Below are 26,551 nucleotides of genomic sequence, written 5' to 3' on the forward strand. Positions count from 1 at the left end.
TGGGCGAACCCATTGTTGCCTCAAAGGAACAAAATCCGATCAAACCGGATGTCCGTTTAGAGTCGCGCGGTGGAGTTGGCCTGCCGGACGAAGATCGAAACAGATGGTGTAGCCGTACGTGCATTGTATCGTACTACGCAGCAAGCAAGCAAGCAAGCAAGCAGAGGTTGCACGTGCTAGAGCAGGCATTTGAAAGACCCATCCAAGCAACGAGGGGCCAAACTCCAGTACCGGATCCACGCCAACAAGAAGGAAGGAGGATTTGGATCAAAATCAGATCCCACGTCCCACCCCACCCCACCCCAGGGACAGGCACAGACTGGTTTCCTCTACCGGACGGGAGAGAGAGGCGCGCCGTTCGTACGCGCACGTACGCGCGGGACTGTGCCTGTACGTCCAGTGCCTGCTGTGCTGCATGCGCGCCCACAGATCCAACAAACGGCATGTGCTGCCGTATGGTGCGCTCTCTTTGTTGCAGCAGCAGCAGCCTACGAACGAGCTGAGCTGCCCCGCTTCTGCACATCTCAGCACTGCCCCTCCACGTACACGTACTGGCGTGGCATGTTTCGTCGTTATTTGCAGTGGGAATGTGGGTAGGATTTACCATCAAATGATGAAACTATATGAAAAAAACCGGTACATTGTCTCATGAAACATACCATAAAACATATGATCCTCTCCCGATCTCCCCATCCAAAGTGTTTACATGGCCTCCTGCCTACGTTCTTGCTGGAATTTAGTCTACTTTAGGCCTGCCCAATTGTAATTTCAGAAATTCCTAATAAATCCTAGAGACACACTCAGTCCATTCGTGCAAGGCAAGAAGTGAAATCAAAATTTAATCCCACATTGCTAGTTTGGTGAAAGTTGGACCTTCTTATAAGGGAGAGTATTTCCCCACATGTATGAGCATGGAACAAGAAAGACATTCATGCGCGCTCCTCCTCCACCTCCCATCCCGGCTTGCGGCGTGCGTCCTTCCTTGTTCTAGACTCTGTTCTACATATGTTCTCTTCTAGTTCATATGTGCACAAGCCATTTTCTAGCCTCATCTTTAGATTACATGACTTGTTTCATCTCTACTATGATAATAAAATCATATGGTAAAACGTAAGAGATGCTTTCTTCTGTAAACCATTCTCTACTTTCTTCTCTAAAACGTAAGAATGGCTTGTGCGGAGTTATTTACCCAAAACCACCACACTTGGGGCTAGGGTAACCACTTGGTATCACATTGAAGGCAGATCACAAAAAACCACCAGAAATGTGCCTAATGCGTAACACGGAGCACTGATAGTCGGATAACCTCGCGAAAACAGTCAAACTGACTGGTTGGGCCCACCTGTAAGCCTGACGTGGAATGCCTATGTGGAAATTTTGCTGAGTTGGACCTAGGTCCCACCTGTCATCCATCCATTGTCTTCTTCCTCCCCATCTCTTCAATCGGTCAAGCAGAGGACGGGAGCTCCGGTGGAGAGGTGCTCGTCGGCGGCAGCCTGAAGCGGTGCAGGCCACCGCGCTCCCATAACTGAAAAAAGCAGGCCACTCTGGTGATGGAGTGGTGCTCGTTCGCGTCACCCCCTTGGCCAGAAGAGAAATAGTAGGGCAGGCGCATGCCGGCGGCGCTCCGGTCACTGAACGGCGGCGGCGGTTGGTGTTGGTGGCGTGGAGCTCCGCGGCGGCCGCGGCGCTCAGGAGTGAGAGCGAGGAGGCAGGGTCACGCGGCAGGAAGAGCACGATGCGAGCGCGGAGCAAGCTCGCACGTCCTGCTGCCGGCGCTGCTCCCGCTTGCTGTGTCTCTGACTCGTCCCTTCATTCCGTGCCGGCGGCGGCGGTGGGTGTTGGCGGCGTGGAGCTCCGAAACAGCAGAGGCGCTCGGGGGTGGAGGCGAGGAGGCGGGGCCGTACGCTGAGCTCGGGCGAGATCCCGCCCCAGCCATGTCTGCGTCCACCGGAGGACGAGCGGCCACGCTTCCACGACGCGGCCCGCGGACGTGAGCTGGTCTCCAGGAGGAGCTCGCCGGCAGCAGCCAGGAGTGGTGCTGGCCAGGCATTACCGCTGCACATGTCCTCTGTGGTGGCGGCGCCGATGATGTCCGTGTCCAGTGCCCGCCCACAACCTGTTCGGTCAAATGCCCACAGAGAAAAAGAGAGAGAAATAAAAAAAAAGGTGAACAAAAATAAACACTTTAGTCATTGACAGGTGGGACCTAGGTCCAACTCAGCAAAATTTCCACATAGGCAATCCACGTCAGCCTTACAGGTGGGCCCAACCAGTCAGTTTGACTGTTTTCGCGAGGTTATCCGACTATCAGTGCTCCGCGTTACGCATTAGGCACATTGCCGGTGGTTTTTTGTGAACTGCCTTCAATGTGGTATCAAGTGGTTACCCTAGCCCTAAGTGTGATGGTTTTGGGTAAATAACTCGCTTGTGCACATATGGTAAAACGTAAGAGATCACATGACTTTTTCATCTCTACTTTCTTCCTGTGGATCCGATGAGGCACTAAAACGTAAGAGATGCTTTCTTCTGTAGAATCAGGATAGATACTCTAATTCCCTAATCCCTTTTCTCTGGAACATCAGCTAGTGAATTATTTTATGCTCTTTCCGTTCGGCCCCATGCAAATATGCACTAACCTGTGCGCACGAAAGTTGTCGCCATTTGTCGCGCGGTCCAATGCCAGCTAGCGGCTGGCCTGCTCGTGGTACGAGACACAGTCACGCAGGTCGTACATGTTTCATTCTCAAAGTGCCCACCAAGCGCCGCTCGGCTCATGGCTCAATCGGGCGAATATTTGTAGTACTGGCCGCACTTTCTTACGGCGCTAATGCTCGTCATCGCGTCCGTATTCTATTCCCGGGCAATCCATGGTTTACAACAGTCAACACGCATGTTTGGAGTTTGAGTTGAAGTATGGCTCTTTGCGTCCTAATTCTATTCACAATCATTTAAAAAAAATTCTCGAACATTTTATAAAAGTTGCAAATCTTTTCTAGGATTTTTAAAAAGTAAATCAACTCATGAACGTTTTGATTCACAAAAAATGAAAATAATAATCCTTTTTTAGTTCTAGACTATTTTTTAAATTCACAAACATTTTCTAAATACTATGCTTAAAAAGGAGAATAATATGGACATGTCATCTGAAAACTATACGTTTTTGAATTTTTTATCATACATTAATACAACGAAATGTAGCTGCTCATTGCCTTTCAAATAAATGTAACTGTTTGTTGTTGGCAAACGTGATTTCTTTTTTCAGCCGTTAGCTTTGTGCTAAGCTTGTTTCGACGTGCTTGCCGATTTACTGGGTCGTCCCATTTCCATTGTTATTGAGCGATTTGGTGATAGAGGTCACTATCGGCGACATGTATCACCTCTCGCGAGTCGTCCCCATTGCCTCAAGGAATGCCCTAGGGGGATTCACAGTATCATGTTTGTTCATTTATTCCCTTGGTTCGTTTGTCTTTTTCATTAAGAGGGAATATGAACTATTTTTTATTTTTATTTTATTTGGAATTGGAACATTTGTGTCTTTTTTAAACTTTTTAGTGAGGTAAATTTCGTCTTTGAGGACTAGATAAAATCATACTAGAATTCCAAATGGAATGATTTTTGAGTTTCAATTTGTTGGTAATTCCCCTGCAGCAATGAGACAAATCGCTATTCACCCAGTCTATTTTCCATAATATGTAAGAGAGATGACCAAGTAGTTCAGTTCATTTTTTATTTTATATTGTTTATACATTTTCAAAATATTCTGAATATATCTTATAAACATTTTTTGATGTTTAGCAAATGTCGCGCGTTACAAACGTATGCTTTTGATTTTTTAATAAAGTATCAAAACAATGTAAGAAATTTTTGCATAATTTTAAAAAATGATTGTCCATTCAAAAACTTGTCGTGACATTTTAAAAAGATGTTCATGCGTTTTAATAATATGTGTGTGCATTTTTGAAAAAAAACATTAATACAATTTTAAAAATTGTTCACGTAATTTTAGAAAAATAATTCATACCATTCAAAAATAGATACAACTTGTAATTAAAATTGTATAGCATTTATTCAAAAATTGTTCGACATGTACTGATCAAGACACACTTATATTTCTTTACAAGGGGAATATTTGACAAAATATATGCGCACCGTAAAAAAATGTTCATGTAATTCTACAGATATGTTTCGTACCATTCAAGAAAAATGTTTGCCATGCATTTAATGTTTTAACATGCATTTTAAAAAATGTTCAAAAACATGTATGTAAGTATGTTCAACTTAGATCAGAACAATACTTCACGTGTATGAGAATAATGTACAACTTTTGTAGTAAAAGGTAGACTTGTATTAAAAAACAAAGAAAACCAAAGTAAACGCTAAAGAAACACATAAAAAAACCTCCATGAAAGGGTCTAAGACCGAACCGCCTCGATTTGTAGAACTATCCCACAATTGGTTTGATGTAAAAGAAAATCACACAACCGGTTTAATGGTCTGTCCCACCAAGACAAGAGTGCCCCCAGCGCCAGAGGCGAGGCCAGGCGTGACCACCTATTGGATGCCCATGGGCGTCAAACAGCAGAGCTAAGCCTAAATGCCGAGGAAATGAGTCGGGCCAGTATGCTGCTAGCTGTTCTTCTCTCTTAGTTTTTTTCTCCAAAAAGACTGGCTGTTTTTTTTACATGAAGCTAAATATTTAAAATCCTGTGAAAAAATAAATGTAAATATATTTTAAAATTGTTCATCATGTTTTTATAAAGTTCAATGTATATAAAAAACATCACCCATATATTGATAAAAGTTTATAGTATATTTAAAAAATGTTCAGTGTGTATTAAAAGTCTATTCATCATGTAATTAAAAGTTCATCACATATTAAAGAATGTTCCATGTGTATAACAAAAATATTCAGTGTGTTTTCAAGGAATATTCATCTAATATCAATGATTCGTTCATTGTGTACTAATCTGTTGTTCACCACGGTGTATGAAAGATGAAGAAAAAAGAAAGAAGAAAAGAAAAATACATAAAAGAGAATAAACAAACAAACAAAATACAAAAATAACCAAAAACAAAACGAAAAGCAAACAGCGAACCGGAGAAACAAATGAACTTTGAGAGCAACTAATTGAGGGGTACCTCTTGCAGGAACCCCTCAAGAGTCATGTGTCGCGTGCTGAGCGCTTCCTTGGGATTTTTTAATTTATTTTTCTAAACACATTTTTGGGCTTTAGATGATATTTTTTTCGTCATTTTCGTTTTTGCTTGGTTGTCCCTAGGTTTTGGACACTTTTATTTCCTGAAAACATAAGTTCTTTTGCGTGAAAAAATACATTTTTTATTCTTCCGCGAGAGACATAAATTTACTTCCCGTGGAGGTACAAATTTGGTTCCGCGCGGAAAAGGAAAAGGAAATTGTGTTTCGGTTCTTCTTTTGTGAGAGGCACAAATTTAGTTGTATAGATTTACTTCCACAAGAGGCACAACCGTGCCTGTCGGAAAAGTAAAAGACGACTTTTTCTTCTTCTTTTGTGAGAGGCACATATTAACTTCTCTTGCAGCCATAGATTTGGTTTCGCGAGAGACACAACTGTGCCTACTGGATATAGAAAAGAGAACATGTTTTTTCCTTCCCGTGAGATAAAGATTTATTTCTCGTGGAGTCACATATTTTCTTTCATGAGAGGCACAACTGTGCCTCTCGGAAAAAGGAAAAAAAATATTTTTTTTGCTTCAATGAGAGCCATAGATTTGCTTCTTATGGAGACACATATTTGTTTTCACGGCTCTGACTAATCGGAAAAGGAAGAAAACATTTTTTTTATTCTGCAAGAGGCACATATTTGCTTATTGTGAAGACACAGATTTACTTTTGCGAGAGGCATAACTGTGCCTATTCGGAAAAGGAAAAAAAGGTGAAAAACATGTGCTTTCGACTTGTTTTTTTGTCTGTTTTGTCATGGAATTTTTTCTTTTGTCAAAACATATCAATATAGGATCTAGTTTCGAAGATCACCACACGAGAAATCCAACAGTGAAAACGGTTCATAATCTGGACACACTGTTTAAGAGATAAAATGTTTTGAATAAACGGATCTACAAAAAAGGGAAATTGATACGGGACGCCTCGGAAACGATCTTTCACGGTGCCAAAGAACTCACAAGGAGCATCAACAAACTCACTCGAAACTTTTTTCAGCAAACTTTGTTTCCCTCAAGTGGCAAGAACAAGAGGAAACACTCTCAGATAAATTGCAGCGGATAACTAGCTTGGTTTATAAGGATGCAACCCAAACCATGAAGCTTGTGAACCTATGAAGAATCACAAGAGGGAACCACAAGGATCCTATATGAATTGAGGACAGGCCCTCCAATCCACACACACGAGCTAACACTCAACGATACTAGTGCTCACAGCACAACCCTTACCGGCTGTCTACAAACATAAACTCATAAATCTCATCCCCCCTTCACATGAAACAGCTGGGGAGTATTTATACTAGAAGCACCCACTAGTTAGGTGTGAAAAAAACTCAAAATGAAGGGTAAATTCGTGAGCCCCAAGCTGTAGCAGGAGCAAACTTGTTGAGCCTCGCACTGTAATAAATTCCTGAACAGCTTGCATGGAAACTTGCACAACTTTTGACTCAAGACCTCAAATGATGCACCGTTTTTTGAATGAAAGCTGACTTCAAAGACCATATTTTCTAGCCTGTATAAAGTGCTAGAGACTTCCGGAATTAATTTGGTTTAGGTGGGAAGTTGCAGCTGGAAATCTGATGTGTCATTTCTCCCAAAATAGGCACCGAAGCTTCCCAACTAAGATAATGGTTTTGCCCTTGTCTTTCTTTGGATGCTCTAATGGTTCAGCATTTGTGCTAGCATTAACCTCACTCTTGGATGCCTTGGTCATGATCTGGTCCACACCATCCTCCCTTCCTTCAAACAAAACCGTCCTCGGTTTTGAGGTATTTTTTTTGGGCTTCTTCACTTGTGGGAATCGCTCAACCTTGAGTACTTGATCCACCATAGGTTCCAAGACATGGTTCACTCCTTGATGCATGAAATAATACTTGTTAGACCTCCCATGGTGAGTAGCATCATGATCAAACTGCCAAGGTCTTCCCAAAAGAAGATGACAAGTTTGCATTGGCACCACATCACATACCACTTTGTCCACATAACTTCCCACTGAAAATTGCACCCTAGCACGATGCGTAATCTTCAGCTTACCAACACCATTCAGCCACTTCACATAATATGGCTAGGGTTGCCTCCATGTTGATATCCCAAGAGCATGCACAAGATCACTACTAATGATGTTGTTGTAGCTGCCTCCATCAATGACCACCTTGCAGTTTTTGTCCTTGATCTTGCAAATGCATTGGAACACATTTTTTCGCTGGCCCTTCTCAACAATAGGAGCATCATCATGAGACACTTTGCGAACCATGAGATTAACACCATCTCCTCCATCTAAACTCAGAGGTGCTCCGGTCTCAAAAGTACAACAATTTGCATCTTTCTTCTCAGATTCAGATTTGTCACTTGAGTCATCGGTGACATATCCATCATTTATGAGTAAAACCTTCTTCAGATTAGGACAATCCTTCTTGAAGTGACCTCTATCCTTGCATGTATGGCACTGAATATTACTAATGCGAGTGGTAGGAGTATTGGAAGATTCAACCTTTGATGCATTAGCTTCTTTTGTAGTCATCTTGTTGTGTGAGCGAAAATCTGCAGCAACACTTCCGTCTACTTCTCGTTGAACTGAACCTCTCCAAGTGCTTGATGTATAGGTTTGGCTGCGATTTTGGCGACGCTTCAGCTGCTGCTCCACACGAATAGCTTGATGCACAAGTTCTTGCAAATCTTGATATGTAACCATCTCTATCCTTTCTTGCACATCTTCATTCAGTCCATGAAAGAATCTTGACATTGTGGCCTCCTCTGTCTCATTCACCGCTATCCTAATCATCAAAATCTCCATCTCTTTATAGTACTCATCAACACTAGAATTACCTTGGCACAACCATTGGAGTCAATTGTACAAGGTTCTTGTGAAATGTTCAGGAACAAACCGTCTCCGCAACAGATTTTTCATTTGCGCCCATGTCTCCGGACGACCTCCAGCACGACACAATTGGTTCCACCAAATCAAAGCATATCCAGTAAACTCAATGGATGCATATCATACCTTCTTCTCCTCCGTATAGCGGTGGCTGTCAAAAATCTGATCCACACGCATCTCCCACTCCAAATAATCATCGGGCTCGGTTTTCCCATTGAACGATGGTATGGTAAGTTTGAATTTACCAATCCCATCATCTTCATGGTCACGATGAGCACGCCCATGACCTCTTCCTCCCATGGCAAAGCCTTCTTGGCCTTCTCCGCGACGATCATGATGAACATGTCGTGGTCGAGGCTCGTAGTAGTTTCGAGCATCATCGGAGTGGTCGCTCCAATGCTCTCCATGGTGGTCCTGCTATATGGGGAGTTGTCGATGTCGACCCCGTGCAGCAAGCCCATCTCGTGGTGGCGATGGTGGCGCCCAAATAGCACCTTGCTGGTCATAGCAAGCACGCCGAGGTGGTGCAGCGTAGTAGCTATGAGCATCACCCGAGTAGACGTGGTTGTGCTCTCCATGCCCCTCCTCAAGGTGGCGTTGGCCCTGCTGTTCGGGGATTTGTCGATGTCGACCCCGTGCAGCAAGCCTATCTCGACGGAGTTCCTCGGTGAGGGAGTCGATTCTCCGGCCAAGGTTGGTCTCCACGATCGATATGCGCCTCTCCACCTTGTTCAACACATACTCTCGTGTATCCTTCAATGCCAACACATAGGCGGGCTGCAAGCTTGGATCGTACACGGGAAGGGGCAGCTCCTCCTCCACGAGGTGCCTACCTCCATGCACACCATCAACACTGCTGGATCTCCTCGAACTCATGGAAGCTTCTCAAGAACAAAATCAGCAAGAGAGAAAATAGCACCGCGAACAACCAAAAGCTCTGATGCCAAGATGATACGGGACGCCTCGGAAACGATCTTTCACGGTGCCAAAGAACTCACAAGGAGTAGCAACAAACTCACTCGAAATTTTTTTCAACAAACTTTGTTTCCCTCAAGTGGCAAGAACAAGAGGAAACACTCTCAGATAAAATGCAGCGGATAACTAGCTTGGTTTACAAGGATGCAACCCAAACCATGAAGCTTGTGAACCTATAAAGAATCACAAGAGGGAACCACAAGGATCCTATATGAATTGAGGACAGGCCCTCCAATCCACACACACGAGCTAACACTCCACGATACTAGTGCTCACAGCACAACACAACCTTACCGGCTGTCTACAAACATAAACTCAGACATCTCATCCCCCCCTTCACATGGAACAACTGGGGAGTATTTATACTAGAAGCACCCACTAGTTAGGTGTGAAAACAACTCAAAATAAAGGGTAAATTCGTGAGCCCCAAGCTGTAGCAGGAGCAAACTTGTTGAGTCTCACGTTGTAATAAATTCCTGGACAACTTGCATAACTTTTGACTCAACACCTCAAATGATGCACCATTTTTTTGAATGAAAGCTGACTTCAAAGACCATCTTTTCCAGCCTCTATAAAGTGCTAGAGACTTCCAGGATTAATTAGGTTTAGGTGGGAAGTTGCAGCTGGAAATCTGATGTGTCATTTCTCCCAAAATAGGCACCGGAAGCTTCCCAACTAAGATAATGGTTTTGCCCTTGTCTTCCTTTGGATGCTCTAATGGTTCAGCATTTGTGCTAGCATTAACCTCACTCTCGGATGCCTTGGTCATGATCTGGTCCACATCAGAAATACTCTCAGATTGCGACAAGTGACGCACAACCACCTGGCGCAACATGAGAAGATGGAAATGACATTTGCAGAAGGTAACCCTTAATAAGTGATTTCGACCAACTATGAGCGAGCAAAACACAACGGGCGCAATAAAACCAGTCCGGCTCACATCACTTCGCCTGTGCGCGTTTGTCCATACTTGCCGATGACGACGAGGAATAGGATCCACCAGGCCGACCTACATCTCGCAATAAGCGCTATATGGCCCTGACAGGGTGGATCCTATTTTTGCCCATTAAGAAACAGTATTGAAAGTACATATAGTCCCCATGCATGGTTTTGGTAATTAAACGACAATCCTAATGGACTAGTGTTTGCATTGAGATATACATTTGAAGGAAAGTTCCATTTGCAATGCATGAAGAATATTGAATGAATTGATGGATGTAATCCATCAACATAAATATATGCATTGGGACTTGATAATGAATGACAATTCCTATGAAGAAACTATGGCATCAAGTTATATAGGAAGGTTTGTTCCATGGGTGATGTAAGAAGGAGATTGAATGGATTCAGAATGAATGCCATATACATATAGTTGTGCATCAAGATTAATCATGGAGCAAAGATAAATGTTGACCAAGATGAAGATCGAAGATTGTCAACACACAAGCGCCAATCATGTGCCACATGAGGTCTTGTGGTACGGTTAGAATTTGTCAATTACGCTTTGTGTACTAACCCATTCTATGTGTTTTCTATGTATGTGTGGGCTAGGTGATTCTCATGGACTTACATAAACAGAAAGATTTCAAGTGCCCATGAGAGGATGACATCAAGTGATGATGATCATGGTTTACAAGGGCAAGTTCAAGATAGGCAATCTAGAGAATTACATGATTGAAGCTTGCAGATGATCATGTGATGGACACGTGAAGATGAATGCAAAGCAAAGCTTCCCACATTGTGTATGGGGGAGCTACTTGAAGACTTCACCAATGTCTTGCCTTCAGCTTGAGCCAAGAAAAAACATCAACATCAAGCTCAAGTGAAAGGCTCGAGTCAAAGGTATTAGTTCCTTTGACGTTAGTGTTGTGAAATGATGACCACCGAAGAAACACATACACTTAAGAATGGATTCTCGATAGCTATGTAGTATAGCTCTTTTATGATTCTTGAGTTATAGGGATCCCGCACTATTAAGAGGGGATCAAAGGGGTTCGTGATGGATTTGCTCAAGTCAACATCTTCTCTACACAATTCCACTCCTATCCTATATACCAAAGAAAATCAAAGCCAAATAGGTTTCCCAAATCTAGGATAACACCTTTGCATATTTGGCAGCCTACATTTTGGTTGATCTTGGATGGTTCTCTATGTGAGGACCTGGGCTTTTTCCATAGCTTCAAAACGAGTCAAAGATCATCGAAATCGGATCGTATGAAAAAAGTTATGCATGTTTTACTTTTGGTATGCTGGCTGTTTTCTGCGGGGACGAAAGTTTCGGGCAGCCCGGAAGTTCCGGGGGCCGGAAGTTCCGGGCAAGTTCCGGGTTAATCAGAGAGTTTGCACATATCTGGTCCAAAGGGAGCCCGGAAGTTCCGGGCAGATTCCGGGCCAAGTTCCGGGCTAACCAGAAAGTTTGCACATATGTGTCCAATAGCTGGCCCGGAAGTTCCAGGCCTGCCCAGAAGTTCTGGGCTGCATTTTTCTGTTCGTAACAGGCATATTTGGTGGGGCACTATATAAGACAACCTTCTTCCCCATCGAGTTAGAGCTTTTTGGATCTGAGATTTCCCCATTCTTTTGAGCTCTATCCTCCTCCCCAAGCCTCAAAACTCCAATCCATTTGGGGGGAAACTATCCCATGGATCTAGGGTTCATTTGTTGACCTCCTCCATTGTTCCTCTCCTCTCCCACCCCTCCATATCATTAGTTGCTTTTGGTGGGATTTGAGCCTTCTCGTGCTAGACCCCGAAGAGATTTGTGAGAGTTCTTGAGAGAGATTTCATCCAAGCATACACCAACTCCTCCTCTCTATTTTGACCAAAACAATTTGTGATTTGAGCAAGTCTTGAGCATTCCCCCTTTATCTTGTTACTCTAGGAGGTTGGAGACTCCTAGGCGGTAGGAGTGCTCCGGTGAGGAATCAACTTGTGATTTGTCCCCCGGAAAGTTTGTGAAGGTTTGGAGGCCGCCTCAAGGTCTACCACTAGTGGTTGGGAATCACCTTCGTGGTGATATATTAAGGAGAATAGGGTGAGCCTTCGTGGCGTTGATGTGCCTTCGTGGTAACATCCACCTCTCTAATGGTGACTAGCTTCCCTCCAAGGAAGTGAACATCGTGATACATCCTCGTCTCCATGACTTTGGTTATCCCTAACCCTAACTCCTTACTTGTGGTTTACTTTGGTCATTTGACGTGCATTCACTATAACTTGTTGTCCTCATTATATTGTGGTGGTTCATTATATTGTGTTGGCCATTTCCTTATAGAGATTATTTAGGCCTACACTTCATATTCCGCAATTCATACTTGCTACTATTGATATACTTTGTGATTAGTGTGAATTACTAACTTGTGTCATACACTTTCAAATATTGTGGTATTGCTCAAGTAAATTTGTGTAACTTACTTGAGTTTGCTTGTATCATTCAATTCCATATATTGTGATACAATTTATGTAAGTTTGTATTGCTTACTGGTGGTTGTGTGTATTATTCATTTCCATATCTCGTGATATACATTGAGTAAGTTTGTGTGACTTACTTGTGCTTACTCATATCCTCGTTAGTCTCATCTTGTTTATGCTAAATTGTTGGTGCACTTAATGAGCCTAGTATATTTAAAATTTGTGCTTGAAAAGTATCCGCTTAGTTTATTTCCGCATTAGGATATAGCCAAATCCATAAAAAATTTTAAAACGCCTATTCATCTCCCCCCTCTAGGCGACATCATGGTCCTTTCAAGTATAAGCTATGGCTCCTCCCAGTGTTTTGACGTCGCTGTCGTTCCGCTATGGTCTGGTGTTTCTTGGGCTGCTGCGTCTGCTCTTCTTGGGCTGCTGCTCCATTCACGTATGTAGGCCCATTGTGCTTAATCAGGCTTGGGCTGCTGGCAGGCACCGATCAATCTTTATGTCAGAAAAAAGGCATCGACCGATCTTCGTTGCGAGCCTTCCGCTCCTCTCGTGATGGGTGAAGGAAGTAGCAACGGCGGCGGCGGCGGCAACAGCTGCACCACGTTCTGAGAGGTATCCATGTAAGCTCAAGATGATTATATGCACAAAAAATGAAAATAAGTAGAACATCCTACATCAAAGCCTTCACTGCATAGGTCACCATACGGCAAAGCTGGTTAGTAAATAAACAATCCTTCCCTATGTAACTTTACTGTAAAATAGAACGATAGTTCAACTACAATTTTTTTCTAACAATAACAGATTGAGCTGCCATCGAGCCACGCCCCCCCCCCCCCCCCCCCCCCCCCCCCCCCCCCCCCCCCCCCCCCCCCCCCCCCCCCCCCCCCCCCCCCCCCCACCCCCAGTTTTGACATGTCACTTAAGCTGCCTAGACACCCTTGTTCCATGCCCATGGCACGAGCTAACCAATATGATGTTCTGTTGTGTGGCTTTGCACCCAATAGGTCTACTTGCAAGTTCCCGCGTTATTAGTTTAGTGAATTGCCACCAAAATACTATACCAAATATTCATCAGATGAAGTTATATATTCGCAACATTATAATTCTATAAGTTTGGTAGACATTTCTATAATTTTCCATTAAACTGAACGAGCGCGGCAACGCGCGTCATCATGTTCTAGTAAGCCTTAAGAGTGGAGCCTCCGCCAGCAGGCGAGACGCAACAGGCTGGCTCCGTTGTGTGCATGTGTATATTGCTTGGTTCGCTGCGGTTTTTTTTTTTCGGTTTTTGTTTTTTCTTTTCTTTCTGGTTTTATTTGTTCCTTTCCTTTTTGTTTTTTGTTTTTTTCTTCCGAGTTTATTTTTTTCGTTTTTTACATTTGCATTTTTTTAAAAAAATTTCTAATATACGGTGAACATTTTTTAACAACACACTATATATTTACTTAGTATAGCTGAACTTTTTTAATATAAAGTGAGTTTTTTATATTCAAACTGAGCATTTTATTTCGTACATGGTAATCTTTTTTATATGCAGTGATTTTTTTTAAAGGTATGGTGAACAACTTTTCAATGTAACCTGAACTTCTTTTTACGGAAATGTTAACGCCCACACGTGTAGGCGTTTGCACATCACCCACACGCCTCCATCACCACTCATTTTGCCACGTATGAATAGATGACATCAGCAGATTTTTTTTTGATTTTCGGCTTAAAAATGTTGTATCTCCTAAATAAAAAAGCGAACTAAAAATCCGTTTTCACCATTAAATCCGTCTCGACGAGATCTTCAAAACTAGACCCCATGTTGATATGTTTCAACGATTTTTTTTGCCAGAAGTTGCCATGATGTTTACACTGCAGTTGCCATAGGGCTTAAACTAAAGTTGCCATGTGGCAATTTTAGTTTGTAGATCATGGCAATTTTAGTATTTTGATGATGGCAACTCCAGTACTTTGACCATGAAAATTATTTTTTGTATGAACCATGGCAATTTTACGTGCATGTATCATGGCAATTTTAGTTTATGGTTCATGGCAAGTCTAGTTTCTTAATTCCCCGTTTTATAAATGTCAAAATTTACATTTAAATGTAGAAGAAAATAGCTGAAACATATCATGGCAACTTCAGTGTAAACATCATGGCAATTCATATGCAATAGACATGGCAACTTTTAATCCAAAAAAAATTCATCAAAATATATCAACATGGGATCTAGTTTCGAAGATCTCATTGCGAGGGATTTAATGGTGAAAACGGATTTTCAATCGGATTTTTCGTTTAAGAGATAAAACATTTTAAAAACTAAAAATCCAAAAAAATTCCTACATGCATGCATGCGATGACGTGGCAATCTGTTTACATTAGAGACGTGTGGTGCGTCTCCCTTCCTGCCATACGTGTGGCAGTTAGCGCGACCATTTTTTTAATAAACATTCTGAACAGTTCTTCCCAAAAAAATCCGGGCAATGGGCTGTGCCCGCCACCAGACCGTCATCTACTTCGCCGTCTTTTTCTATATATATATATATATATAATATAAAAAAGCCAGCTCTGAAAAGGCCCAGGCACAAACAAGCGCCAGAGCTTTCCCTCTCTCTGTCTAAAAAATGTAGCTCTCGGGTTTGTTCCGTAGCACCCCGGTAGCTTTCCGATGTGAGGTTTTGAGTTCTTGCCGTCTTCTTCCCGGTAGGCGGTAGCTCCCGGTTTCTGTGAAGGAACGTGGGGCGCATCACGCGAAGCGTCCGGGCGAGCCTCCGCAGAGTCACACTTGACTTGAGGTCTAGGTACGTTCACCTTGAGCTAAGCAAAACCCATTTTACTTCTTCCCACAAGGACAAGAACAAGGGCCTTGAGCGCAGCAATCCGGGACCAAGCGTACGCGTTGATCAATTTTGTCTGCCTGTCCTAGCGCCAATACGCGTAGGGCACATGCATTTGATCTTACCCGATCGACATATCCTGGAGCTCTTCTGTGCAATCGTTAGTGCGCCGTAACAGGAACAGGAAGCTAGCTATCTTACCCGATCGACATATCCTGGAGCTCCCTCCCGAACCCGTGCGGTGGCCGCCGGGCCGCACCGGGCGGCCACCTCCCGACCTCCCCTCGACTCCCCGCGCACCCCCTCCTTTCGCCGCTGCTGGCAACGTCACTGGGTGAAGACCCTATGGCACGGCGGTGGCGGGCCTTCTCCGACGTCTTGAGATCTGAGGCGGCGGCGGCCTGATTTGGATCTCCCTTCTGACGAAGATGGCAGGCAGCGGCGGCCGGGGCGCGACGGGGGGCTTGGCTGCCTCCGGCGGGATTAGTAGGAGATGGCGGCAACGACGGTCGGGGCGCGTCCCGAGCTCGATCTAGGACCTTCGGGTCTAGGCGGGTGGCTGCCGTTACGTCCTTAAACTGCTGCATCTCGTCGGATTCGGCGACGGCTCGCTGAAGCACTCTAGGTCTGCATCGCATCACGAGGATTATGGCGATGTTGGTCATCTCCTACGTCGGAGGTGGTCGACCTGAGGCTGGGTGATCGGATGTCGAGATCTGTAATCTAGTCCCGGTTGCGAGCCGGGGAGACATAGTCGGTGAAAACCGAGCCGACGGCGGACGATGGCGGCGTTCTGCGCCATTACCTTGATGAAGGCATCGTCCTGTAACTATTGTCGACCCACTTGTGCTGCTTCAGGGGAAACCCTAGGATCTGGCTTTCCAGATCGGACGATGGCGGCACTACAGTGTCGTTTCTCTCTTGGGAGCATCGTTTGTGGATCAGCATTGGAAGTCAGAGGTAGGAGGTGGAGCGGCTCCGTCTTGCACGAAGCTTTAGTGGAGATGTCAAGTCATGCCTGGCCGAGAGGTGCTACGCTTTGTCATGCCTGGTCAGCAGGTGCTACGCATGGCAGATCTTCCAGAGACTTCAAGCTGCGTCAGCTGGTGGTACTTGGCGGCATGGTGCTGAGGTGTACCGGCGGCAACCGCGGCGTGCTCAGCAGTTCGCGCGCAGGGAGGTGGTGACATTGGCCGCCGTGGTGGTGTCGACGGCAGCTAGACCGGATAAGGATAATGCGTCAGTACAACTCTGAAGATGGAGTGATGGCAGTTGGCGGCGGCGGCCTCTGAGAGCGCGCCGGACCGGTGTGTGTCCCATACCCGGCAAGTGGCTTAGTTGGGGCCTCAGGTCTTAGATGTTAGGCTTGGCTGCGAGGTCTGTGATATTAGGCCCGGACTATCAGCATCTTTTTACCAACTGGATATAAGTAGCGACAGATATTGCCTAGAAGGTGGCTTCAGACTTATTGATGTATTTCTTTGTAAGGTCTTTTGTGAATAATTAATAAAGTAGTTACATGCATCGCCCAGACGCAGAGACCGAGGGTCTTCCTTTTTTTTTAAAAAAAGCTAGAGAGTCTGCTAGACCCACTGGAAGAAAATATACATGTCATGTAAGTGCCGTCTGTGTATCCAAATACGTTGGACAACCAATTGTACTGTTCATCGATATCCTCCTTAGCAGGTTATAAGCGACAGGCCAGGCATCATGTGTGTGTATCCCGGAAGAACATGGGCAACTTGCTCATCACCATGCACATTATTTGGTCAATGGTATAACTTGTTTGAATTGGTCAGAACCAGCTGCCAAGGCCATCAGTGTCAGATGTCAACTCCAACTCGAAATCCGCAACGTCCAGACGACCGGTCCGTTGTCGTGCCCACTAGGAACCAGTGATCTGCCTTGCAGATCACCACGGCAGAAGCAAAAGATAACGTGTGTTTGGGGTCGTAAAACGCGTACGCGAGAGACGGAGCGCGCCCTGCCAAGTACTCCTACGTGTGTCCAAATGGCAAAAGAGATCACCACGAATGGCCCGAGCATCTGCCGTAGTACAAGTTTGCTACAGCTGTCAACGAGCCGCTGTGTACACAAATGGCCTGAACTCAGTAACTATGAAAGGAGCGTACATAGACTTTTTTTTTCATAAACGCGTGATGGGCTTTGATTAGATGACCTGTTCAAGGTTTTTCTCCCTAGGTCAAAAGGGGGAGAAAACACCTCGCACTTGAGTAATTTGTGACACGTAAACGTCGAAGGCTTCATTAGATTTGATGGTTGGCTAGTATTACTAGTATTGATTTAAACACTACCTACCTAATGATGTACTATCTTCGTTCTTAGAGCATCGTAAATTTGGAGATGTAAAAGTGAGTGCAGTATAATTTACATCATCAAAAAGTGTTTTTTACATCTTAAAAAAGAGTCAACTCCAATAGACGATGTATATTTGTAATATAAACCTCCTACTCCAGCAGATGATGTATATTTGGTGATGTAAACTGCCTACTCCAACAAATAATTTTGTCGAATAGGTTGCATGCGAGGTGGAAGAAACCGGCCGACGGCATGTCAGAGTATTGATGGGCAGCACAAAGCACATCTAGGATGGGCGTGACTGCTTCAACGGTCTCTGGACGGCCATGCGGCCGGAGGACTCCACGCGCAGCGATGCAACGGCGGCGACAACGACAGACAAACTGCCGGTGTTTTGCCAGTTTGATTGATGCCACCTTCTGACCATTTTTAGCAAACTTCACAACTTTACACACGTGCAAATTATTACAATCAGACAACTTTCGCCATAACCGTAGCTTTATCATGCACACCATCAGAACTTACGCCCACATGGTACAAGCACACTCGTTGAATATGTAGTTCTATAAGTGGCTTTGTGATAATACTTTCATTTACATAGTTATTGAGCTCAAGCCAGTGGCGGAGACAGGCCTGAGGCAGCTAGGGCTATAGCCCCAGGCCTAGAAACAACTTCCTTTATAATTTCTTCATGCAAAGTATAGAAAATCATAGAAGTTTATCACTCAACATAGCACAGCCCTAGGCGTAATCTGCATCTAGCTCCGCCACTGGCTCAAGCCATTTGTCTACACATCAAACTTGTACGCCCAACTTGTTCTTGTTTGTACTATGGTGCACATCAATGGCCTAAATAAGATAGCATAATTAAAACGAAAGTGAAATCCTGTTGACAAAGCTGCGGATCTTCACAAACGAAAGTGAAATCCATTAACTAATACGGGTTGTGTGCACAAGTGGCAGAATCATGCAATGTAAATAGTTTCCTAGGATTCGAAGCAAGTGTTGGAAGATTCTGCCATCTCCAGCACATAACAAATATCCACTTGCCACTTCTTGGAGAAGCCTAGAGAATCCTTGAGCAAAGTCTAATAAACTTAGTTATGATTTTCTTAACTAAATTTGTATTAAATGAACCAATAAATATTTTATATTAATTGTCTTGACAAATTTTGTTGTGTGCAGACTTACATTTTAGTGGCACTGCACAAAAGAGCAGGGCCAAGGGGTTTATGAAGTAGGAGAGAGATCGATGAGAAAATATTTGTCGCTCTCAACTTTGTTAAGAGGCTCAACTGTCAAGTGTGTGTAGCTTTGGCTAGTATTCTCGAATTGTTGGTTCAAAATCTAGTTTGTCAAGAGGCTCAACTGTGAAGTGTGTGTCTTTGGCTAGCATTCTCGAATTGTTGGTTGTGAACCGTGTAAATGTACATGTGAATTTTGTTATGAAAAGCAATGTGCAAATAAATGATTATGCCTGTACATTGTGTTCCTATTTTTCTGTCAATTTCGTTTGCATTGCTGGTAACATACTTCAATAAAGCGCGTGCAAGCAATGGTGAACGGAATTGTTATCACTGACCGGTTGGCAGTCATAACAAGTACAACATCAGTTACCTACTGGTTGGCCCACCTGTGATTAGCAAGTCATCATTGACCCCGAGGCACTTACCGGTTAGAAACTTGTCTGTGATGATACAATCTCGCCGGTCAGTGGGGTTCGGATCTGTAGTAGTGTGAAAGCTTTGTCCCAAGGGGGGATCTGTGCCGATGATCTTGATGCCCACAAGCGTCATTTTCTCCGTGAAGGCATTGTCAAAGGGGTTCTTCACACTTGCCATGGGTCACCTTGGCTCACGGACATTGGTTTGTGTTTGGTTGTCGAGTCTAGTTTTCGTTAGGGTTTGCTCGAGTTCATCATCACGGTGTTTGCTTGATTATCCCCTAATTAATCATGTCATTTTGGTTTTCGGTCTAGTTTCTGTATAAACTGGGTCAACTTGATGGTTTCATTTCTTAATGAAATGATAGGAGCATCGTGCTATGCTTTTGATGATGTCCCGTAAAAAAGTGAACAACAAAGACCACTAAAATATGAAAATTTACACCAAGGCCTTTAGAAGTCATACTCTAGCCCCACCCTTAGTGTCTCAACCTTCTCTCAAAGGTTCTAAAGAATCCCATTAACTATCCAACGAAAAGGGAGTTAAAAATGATCGTGAAGCACATTGTAGTCAAGAATCAAAAATTACGTACTTACGGGCAACCTCCTACGAAACCCCCTACGGACTTCCCCTCCACGGCCTCCCACTAATTCCCTCCCCCTTGATTTTTGTGTGGGCTCCTCCCGTCCAACCAGATGTTAACACCTCATCTTGTAATTGTAAGTCTACAATTAATCGTAGGTGTAGCAAAAACTTGTCAGGAATACATCATCTGCAAGAAAACTACTGAATGCTTTGTCATGAAACACTTCAGAATTTTTTGTTTGAAAAAAGACATCTCTATAATTATCAAGGATAACAATTAATCAATCCAATGCAAAGATAACAAGATACAAAATGTCTGAGAAAGATAATAATATTACATCAAAAATCATATTGGACTTCTCTCTCCTTCGATAGTACACCGTCCGTTGGAGCTTGAAAATTACATAGAACCAACAATACAGAGAGGCAAACCTGCAAACATCATCACCATACTATGTTTTGAAGACTGCGATAACCATTCACCGCTAGAAACGAGATCTAGTAATCGTCGAAAAACAGTGAAGACCAAGAGACAAAAGGACTTGCTAAGTCAACTTAAAAAACAAAATTGAAGTCAATTGAGACTTAGGCAAACCCCGGTCGAATGGGAGCGCAGGAACCAAAACGAGCACGGCACGCCATTGCAAGACAGAACAAAATGATCGACTGGCCATTTGTGGGGTCAAAAGTCGTCGGGGCCGAAACCCATTGGTCCCCAGTGTCTGGATGGCCCACTCGTGGATGGAAGGTACGATAAAACCAAGAGATATTTCGGCCGCACCGTACGGAATTAGCATGCTAGAGATCCATCGCTGTGGACGCAGTGTGAAACAATTCGGACGCAATTCTCTATCACTTATGTACAGTAGAACAATAAGATGGCTATCTGTACTAGTTACCGCGCCGGCAGAACCATGGATATAAGTCGCGAAGGCGAAGCTGTCTACCATGCCAACTTCCTAATTAAGGACAGTAGTAACTTTCTTGATTACGCCCACGTACGTAAAAAACGTAATGATGGAGGAATTAGGCGGAACTTGGGCAGAACGTAGGTGATGGCGATGGTCGTAGAAGTTTCGCCCTTCCTTGACATAGGCTTGCACCAACCGAACTACGCGCGTCGGCGCCGGTGACATGTATGCACGCCCGGCCCGGGCTCCCTCTATATAAACCACGGGTGCACGCCAGTCGACCGCAACCCAAAAGAGGTCGAGGTTCCATCGAGAGCATTGGCCATGAAAATGGATCAGAAGACGATCATCGTGTGCTCGGTCGTCGGCTCCCTCGGGGTGCTGAGTGCCATCCTGGGGTTCTCAGCCGAGGGCACCAAGCTCACCGTAAGCTACCACACTCACTACGTTCATCTATCCTTGCTACTGATGTACTACATGTACACGTGTGTTCGTCTTACTTACTCTGTTGATGCATATCTTGCAGGTTTCGGACTTGTACGTGGATGGAGGGGTGTGCCTGTACCCGCAGAACCCCGCGCTCGGGCTCGGGGTCTGCGCCGCCATCTTCCTCATCGTGGCCCAGATCGCCTTCGCGGTCGTCGGCGGCTGCTGCGGCTGCTGCAGGTCCCGCGCCATCCCCTCCGAGAGCAAGCGGATCATCGGCGTCGTCTGCGCCGTCTTCTCATGGTGAGTGGTCGATCCTCGGTGGATAAATCAGCAAGCGCTCGCTAGCCGGGCCACTACTTGCTGACTAAAACATGCATGCATGCAGGATCATGGCGATAATCGCGTTCTCGCTGCTGGTGACGGGCGCGGCGTGGAACACCACCGGGACGCGGGACCCGTCGCCGTTCGGGCTGTGCTACGTCCTCAAGGACGGCATCTTCGCCGGCGGCGCCGTGCTCACGCTCGTCGCCACGGCCCTCGGGCTCACCTCCTACGTCATGCTCCGCGGGCAGCCGGCCACCGCCGCGCCCAAGGAAGGCGAGCAGATGCCGGCGGGCGCCGCCGGGATCAGCATGGGGCAGCCGCAGTTCCAGCAGCAGCCTCCGCAGGGGCAGGGGTACGGCCAAGCGCCGAACCCTCACTACGCCCCTCCTCCGGCACAAGGACAAGGCTATGGAGCGCACGCAGCCAACCAGCAGCAGCAGCAGCTACCCCCGCCTCCTGGACGAGGCTACGGGCAGTACCCTCCTCCTAAAGGACACGAACAGGTGTGACGCGCGCCGTTCGATCAAACCATGCATCTCGATCGTGATATACTCCGTGATTTCTACCGTTTTGTGGATGTAACGTGTGTCTCGCTCGACCTCACCGGAGGCCCTATATTCTTCAGTTACTTTTAGAGGATCAGTCATGCTTGTTTGCTGCTTTACGTTTGCAATCGAGATCTCTCCTATGATCTTCAGAGAGTCAGCAATGCTAAAACTAATGCTTGCTTTGCCATCGTGTTTTCAGTTTAGATCTCAAGTCATCATGTTGAAAAGACGGTTTCACGACCGGGGTCAGCAACGCTAAAACTAATGCTTGCTTTGCTATCGTTTTTTTTTTGGTGGTTTCTGCTACGAACGCTCTATGGTGTGTCTGATTTCACGTGCGAACCTCAACGCGGTGATAGTCGTCCGTCTGCATGAGCGCATCATTTGTTTCATTCACCCTCCCGAGCGAAAGAGGCAAACGTCGAATCCAATAACTTTTTTTGAGCACTTTGAACAAGTGACATTCCCCTCTGATGTAGCATGACAATTACTAAAAATATGTGTGGCAACTGGCGGTGCTTGAGGCCAATTTTTGGGCGGGCTGGATTGGCCAAATAGAACTAAATAGCACGCAGGTTGATGTTCCAAGGCCTAGGAATTAAAAAAAATAGTGTATAAATGTAAAAATTCTGAGCGGGCCACGGCCCTTTCGGCCTTGCTGAAGCTCTGCCAGTGGCATTATTTGCGGGCCATGATTAGTAGTCATCGGAATGGGCTCCGGAGACATCCGAAAGATTCCGAATTTTATTTATGAAAGAAAATTATGAAGGGCCATCATAAGATGACGACCCCTAGTAGGCCTATGGGGGCCCACATGGGGCGCCATGCCTTATGGTGGGCCCTAGGCCGAATGGGGAAGGGGAAGGAATCCTTCCCTTTTCCATCAAGTGGAGGAGGAGAAGGATTCCCCCTCCTTGGGGGGGGGGGGTCCCTCCTCCTTTTCGCACTTATATATATGTTGGAAGACCTCCCTCTTGAGAAACATCAAATCAAAGGGTCTCTCTCCTGCATAACTCAACACTCTTCAGGTCTAATTGACCTACGTGTTTAGGCTCCTAATTAGGCGGTCTCTAATCTTTGGTCTAACTTGTCTAAGAGAATTAGACTCGTAACTAGACGAGAAGCACCACTAGGATCTCTCTCTCTCTCTCTCTAGTTTTCTCATAGTTCTTCTTCCTGGACATCGAAGCTTTGTCGGACTATTACTACGGAACGCGTGGATACCTCGGAGGGGTTTTCTACTTCGACTCTCGTCTCGGAGAACAATTCTCGCAGCCGGGAGGTGCAACCTATCTGCGGGAATCGACGGGATCATTAAGCTACACCGACTCGTCACTGCTTCCGCTACTCTGCACCGTCGGTGAGTTTGATCGTTACCGTCATCTTCATAGTGTTCCTGGGTGTGATCATGTAGCATTTTTTGTTGCGTAGCATGTTCTCCTACAACGATGTCGAGTAAGTCCAGTCTCGGGAAAGCACCCAGGATAACATAAACTTCAAGACGACACCCTTAGGGGGGAAAGCAATGCGAGATCGATGTTGTCCTTTGACCTTGCACGTCAAGGTCTAGGCCTTGACCAAAAGATGTGACCCGAGAGCTAAGGAGGTTGAAGAGCCCCACGACGACCCCCAGGAGGAAAGCAACGTTTGCAGACACCGCACCGTCGACTTTTGCCCGAGCAAATTTTCCTCCACACCCCACGCTACCAAACGAATGTGGGAAGACCTACAAACACCACCAGCCCGCAAACCCACCGGCACAAACACTTCCTGAGCGGTGAGTGCACCACCACCACGTAGGAACCACCAACCTCATCGCCGGCACAACCGACGGGCCAGATCTTACTCCTCTGGACACAGTCACGAATGTGGCACCTTCTAGCCCGCCGATCGACCGGGTGAGGCAGCCGTCACACCGGCCAGAGTCACCAAAGATGAGCCACCCTCCACACGAGCCAACGCCGCCGACGTCTCACCACCCGGACGCCCGCACAAGAACAGCCGCAACCACGCCTAGAACCGCGGTGGAGGGATGCCCCGCCGCCGCCATCCTCCCCCTACCCGTTGCCTGGCGGTGATCTGACGGTCGCAGGGAGACGGCGGCGGCGGCCTAACCCTAGATAGGTTTCAAGAGAGAGATGAGTTTCCCTCGTACCCCTGTCCATGGCTTGTTGTAATCAGACTTCATTCTTTGTTTTAATTTGAACTCGTTGATTTAAAAAGTTGTTGGATATTAATGTTCAAAAGTAAACAAACAACTGAATTATATTGATGCGAAATTGATGTTAGAATAGTGTTTATGTGCACATACATAGAAGAAATAGGGGTGAAAAAATTGTAAATGTTCAGGTTTGTGGAATCTGACTTTGCGCACCGCATTTGCAACCTCCAAAAAGAAATTATATGCAGTGCGGCTTCAAAACTGTCTTTGAGGGTGCCGTTCCAGGGAATCTGATACAGAGTTGCTCTAACGTTGAAATGGATTAATCAATCCTGGAGGAATTACGGGGAACATGGCCAGAACATAGTGATGGTGGTCGCCGCAGAAGTCTCCCCCTCCGTGGTGACATAGGCTTGCACCAATCGAACCACGTCAGGCGGTCACCATGCCCTTACCATACACGCATGCCCGAGCTCTTCTATATAAACGCGGATGTACGCCAGTCGACTACAACACAGAACGAGATCGAGATCCGTTCGAGAAAGGTGGCCGGGAAAAATGGATCAGAGGATGATCATCGTGTGCTCGGTCGTCGGCTCCCTCGGGGTGCTGAGTGCCATCCTGGGGTTCTCAGCCGAAGGCACGAAGCTCACCGTAAGCTGGCTAGCTCCATCGATCTATCCTTGCGTACTTGGATCCTTGGTGTATCTCTCCGTGTTGATATGCAGTCTGTCTCTGTCGCAGATTTCGGACTTGTACGTGGGTGGAGGGGTGTGCCTGTACCCGCAGAACCCGGCGCTGGGGCTCGGGGTCTGCGCCGCCATCTTCCTCATCGTGGCCCAGATCGTCTTCGCGGTCGTCGGCGGCTGCTGCGGCTGCTGCAAGTCCCGCGCCATCCCCTCCGAGACCAACCGGATCATCGGCGTCGTCTGCGCCGTCTTCTCATGGTGAGTCATCCATCAATGAACAAATCAGCAAGCGCTCGCTAGCCGGACCACTGCTGACTAAGAACGTGCATGCGTGCAGGATCTCGGCGATGATCGCGTTCGGGCTGCTGGCGGAGGGCGCTGCGTGGAACTCCACCGGGACGCGGTACTCGTCAGTGTACGGGTATTGCTACGTCCTTAAGGACGGCATCTTCGCCGGCGGCGCCGTGCTCACGCTGGTCGCCACGGCCCTCGGGGTCACCTCCTACATCATGCTCCGCAAGCAGCCTGCCGCCGCCGCCGCCACCTCTGCCGTGCCCAAGGCAGGCGAGCAGATGCCGGCGGGCGGCGCCGGGATCGCGATGGGGCAGCCGCAGTTCCCGCAGCAGGCTTCTCCACAGGGGCAGGGGTACGGGCAGGCGCCGCCGAGCTACCCGCAGTACTCGCCGCCGCCTCAGGGACAGCCGGGGTACGGCCAAGCGCCGAACGCGCAGTTCCCTCCTGCCGCTTCTGCTCCATACGGCCAGGCGCCGAACCCGCACTACCCCCCTCCTCCGGCACAAGGCTATGGATCCAACCAGCAGCAGCAGCAGTTCCCACCTCCTCCGGCGCAAGGCTACGGGGTGCACGCGCAGAACCAGCAGTACCCTCCTCCTCCTGCCGCTCATGGCTACGGTGCGCACGCGCCGAACCAGCAGTTTCCCCCTGCATCTCCTCCTCCTGCTCATGGCTATGGACCGCACACGCCTCCTACAGGACACGAACAGGTGTAACGCGCGCTGTCAACCATGCTTTTTTCTTCAAAAAAAATATATACCCCCGACCTCTGCATCGGAACAATGCATGCAGACCATGCATCTGCCGTGCTACATTTCATGATTTTGATTTTTTTTCCAAATGTAACATGTGTATCTCTTGTACTCTCTACCTCTAAAGGAGGGCCTTGTATTCTTGTGTTACTTTACTTGTAGAGGATCAGCAAAGCTTGTTTACTGCAATACCGCTCTACATTTGCAGTAAAGATTTCTCGTTTAATCTTTAGAGGAGAGCAAGCGACGCTGCAATTAATTACTTGCTTATTGTCCTTGTGTACTAAATATGAATCGGAGGGATCATGCTTTGGAAAGAGACCGCTTCTCCTCCTTTCGAGTTGTAGCCGACGACTTTGGCGACTCTGCATCTCAACTATCGATGGCAATGCAAGTGTGCAACTACCCGGATTCATGGCACGACGCTGAACGAAATGTTAGAAGGTCGAAGCACCTTGGACGCGTTTGGTTCACATGACATTTTGCATATTTGTCTGAGTTAGGACTGGTAGGGCAAATGTAGGCTAAAACCAACATCTGTATGTAGTTTGGTTGCCTGCATTGCATTAGCCTTTATGCACGAG

At 46.2% G+C, this 26,551-nt stretch overlaps 1 protein-coding gene across 1 annotated transcript; it reads left to right on the forward strand.

Moving 5' to 3' along the window:
• Positions 1 to 20,962: 20,962 nt before the first annotated feature.
• LOC125519366 (actin cytoskeleton-regulatory complex protein PAN1-like) lies at positions 20,963 to 26,197 on the forward strand. The gene is made up of 4 exons (XM_048684202.1): positions 20,963 to 21,148; positions 24,839 to 24,886; positions 24,977 to 25,179; positions 25,259 to 26,197. The coding sequence occupies exons 1-4, from the start codon at positions 21,095 to 21,097 to the stop codon at positions 25,929 to 25,931; spliced, it is 978 nt and encodes a 325-aa protein (XP_048540159.1). The 5' UTR covers positions 20,963 to 21,094; the 3' UTR covers positions 25,932 to 26,197.
• Positions 26,198 to 26,551: the final 354 nt, after the last annotated feature.

The sequence above is a fragment of the Triticum urartu genome, chromosome 1, assembly GCF_003073215.2.
Source record: "Triticum urartu cultivar G1812 chromosome 1, Tu2.1, whole genome shotgun sequence".
Lineage (NCBI taxonomy): Eukaryota > Viridiplantae > Streptophyta > Magnoliopsida > Poales > Poaceae > Triticum > Triticum urartu.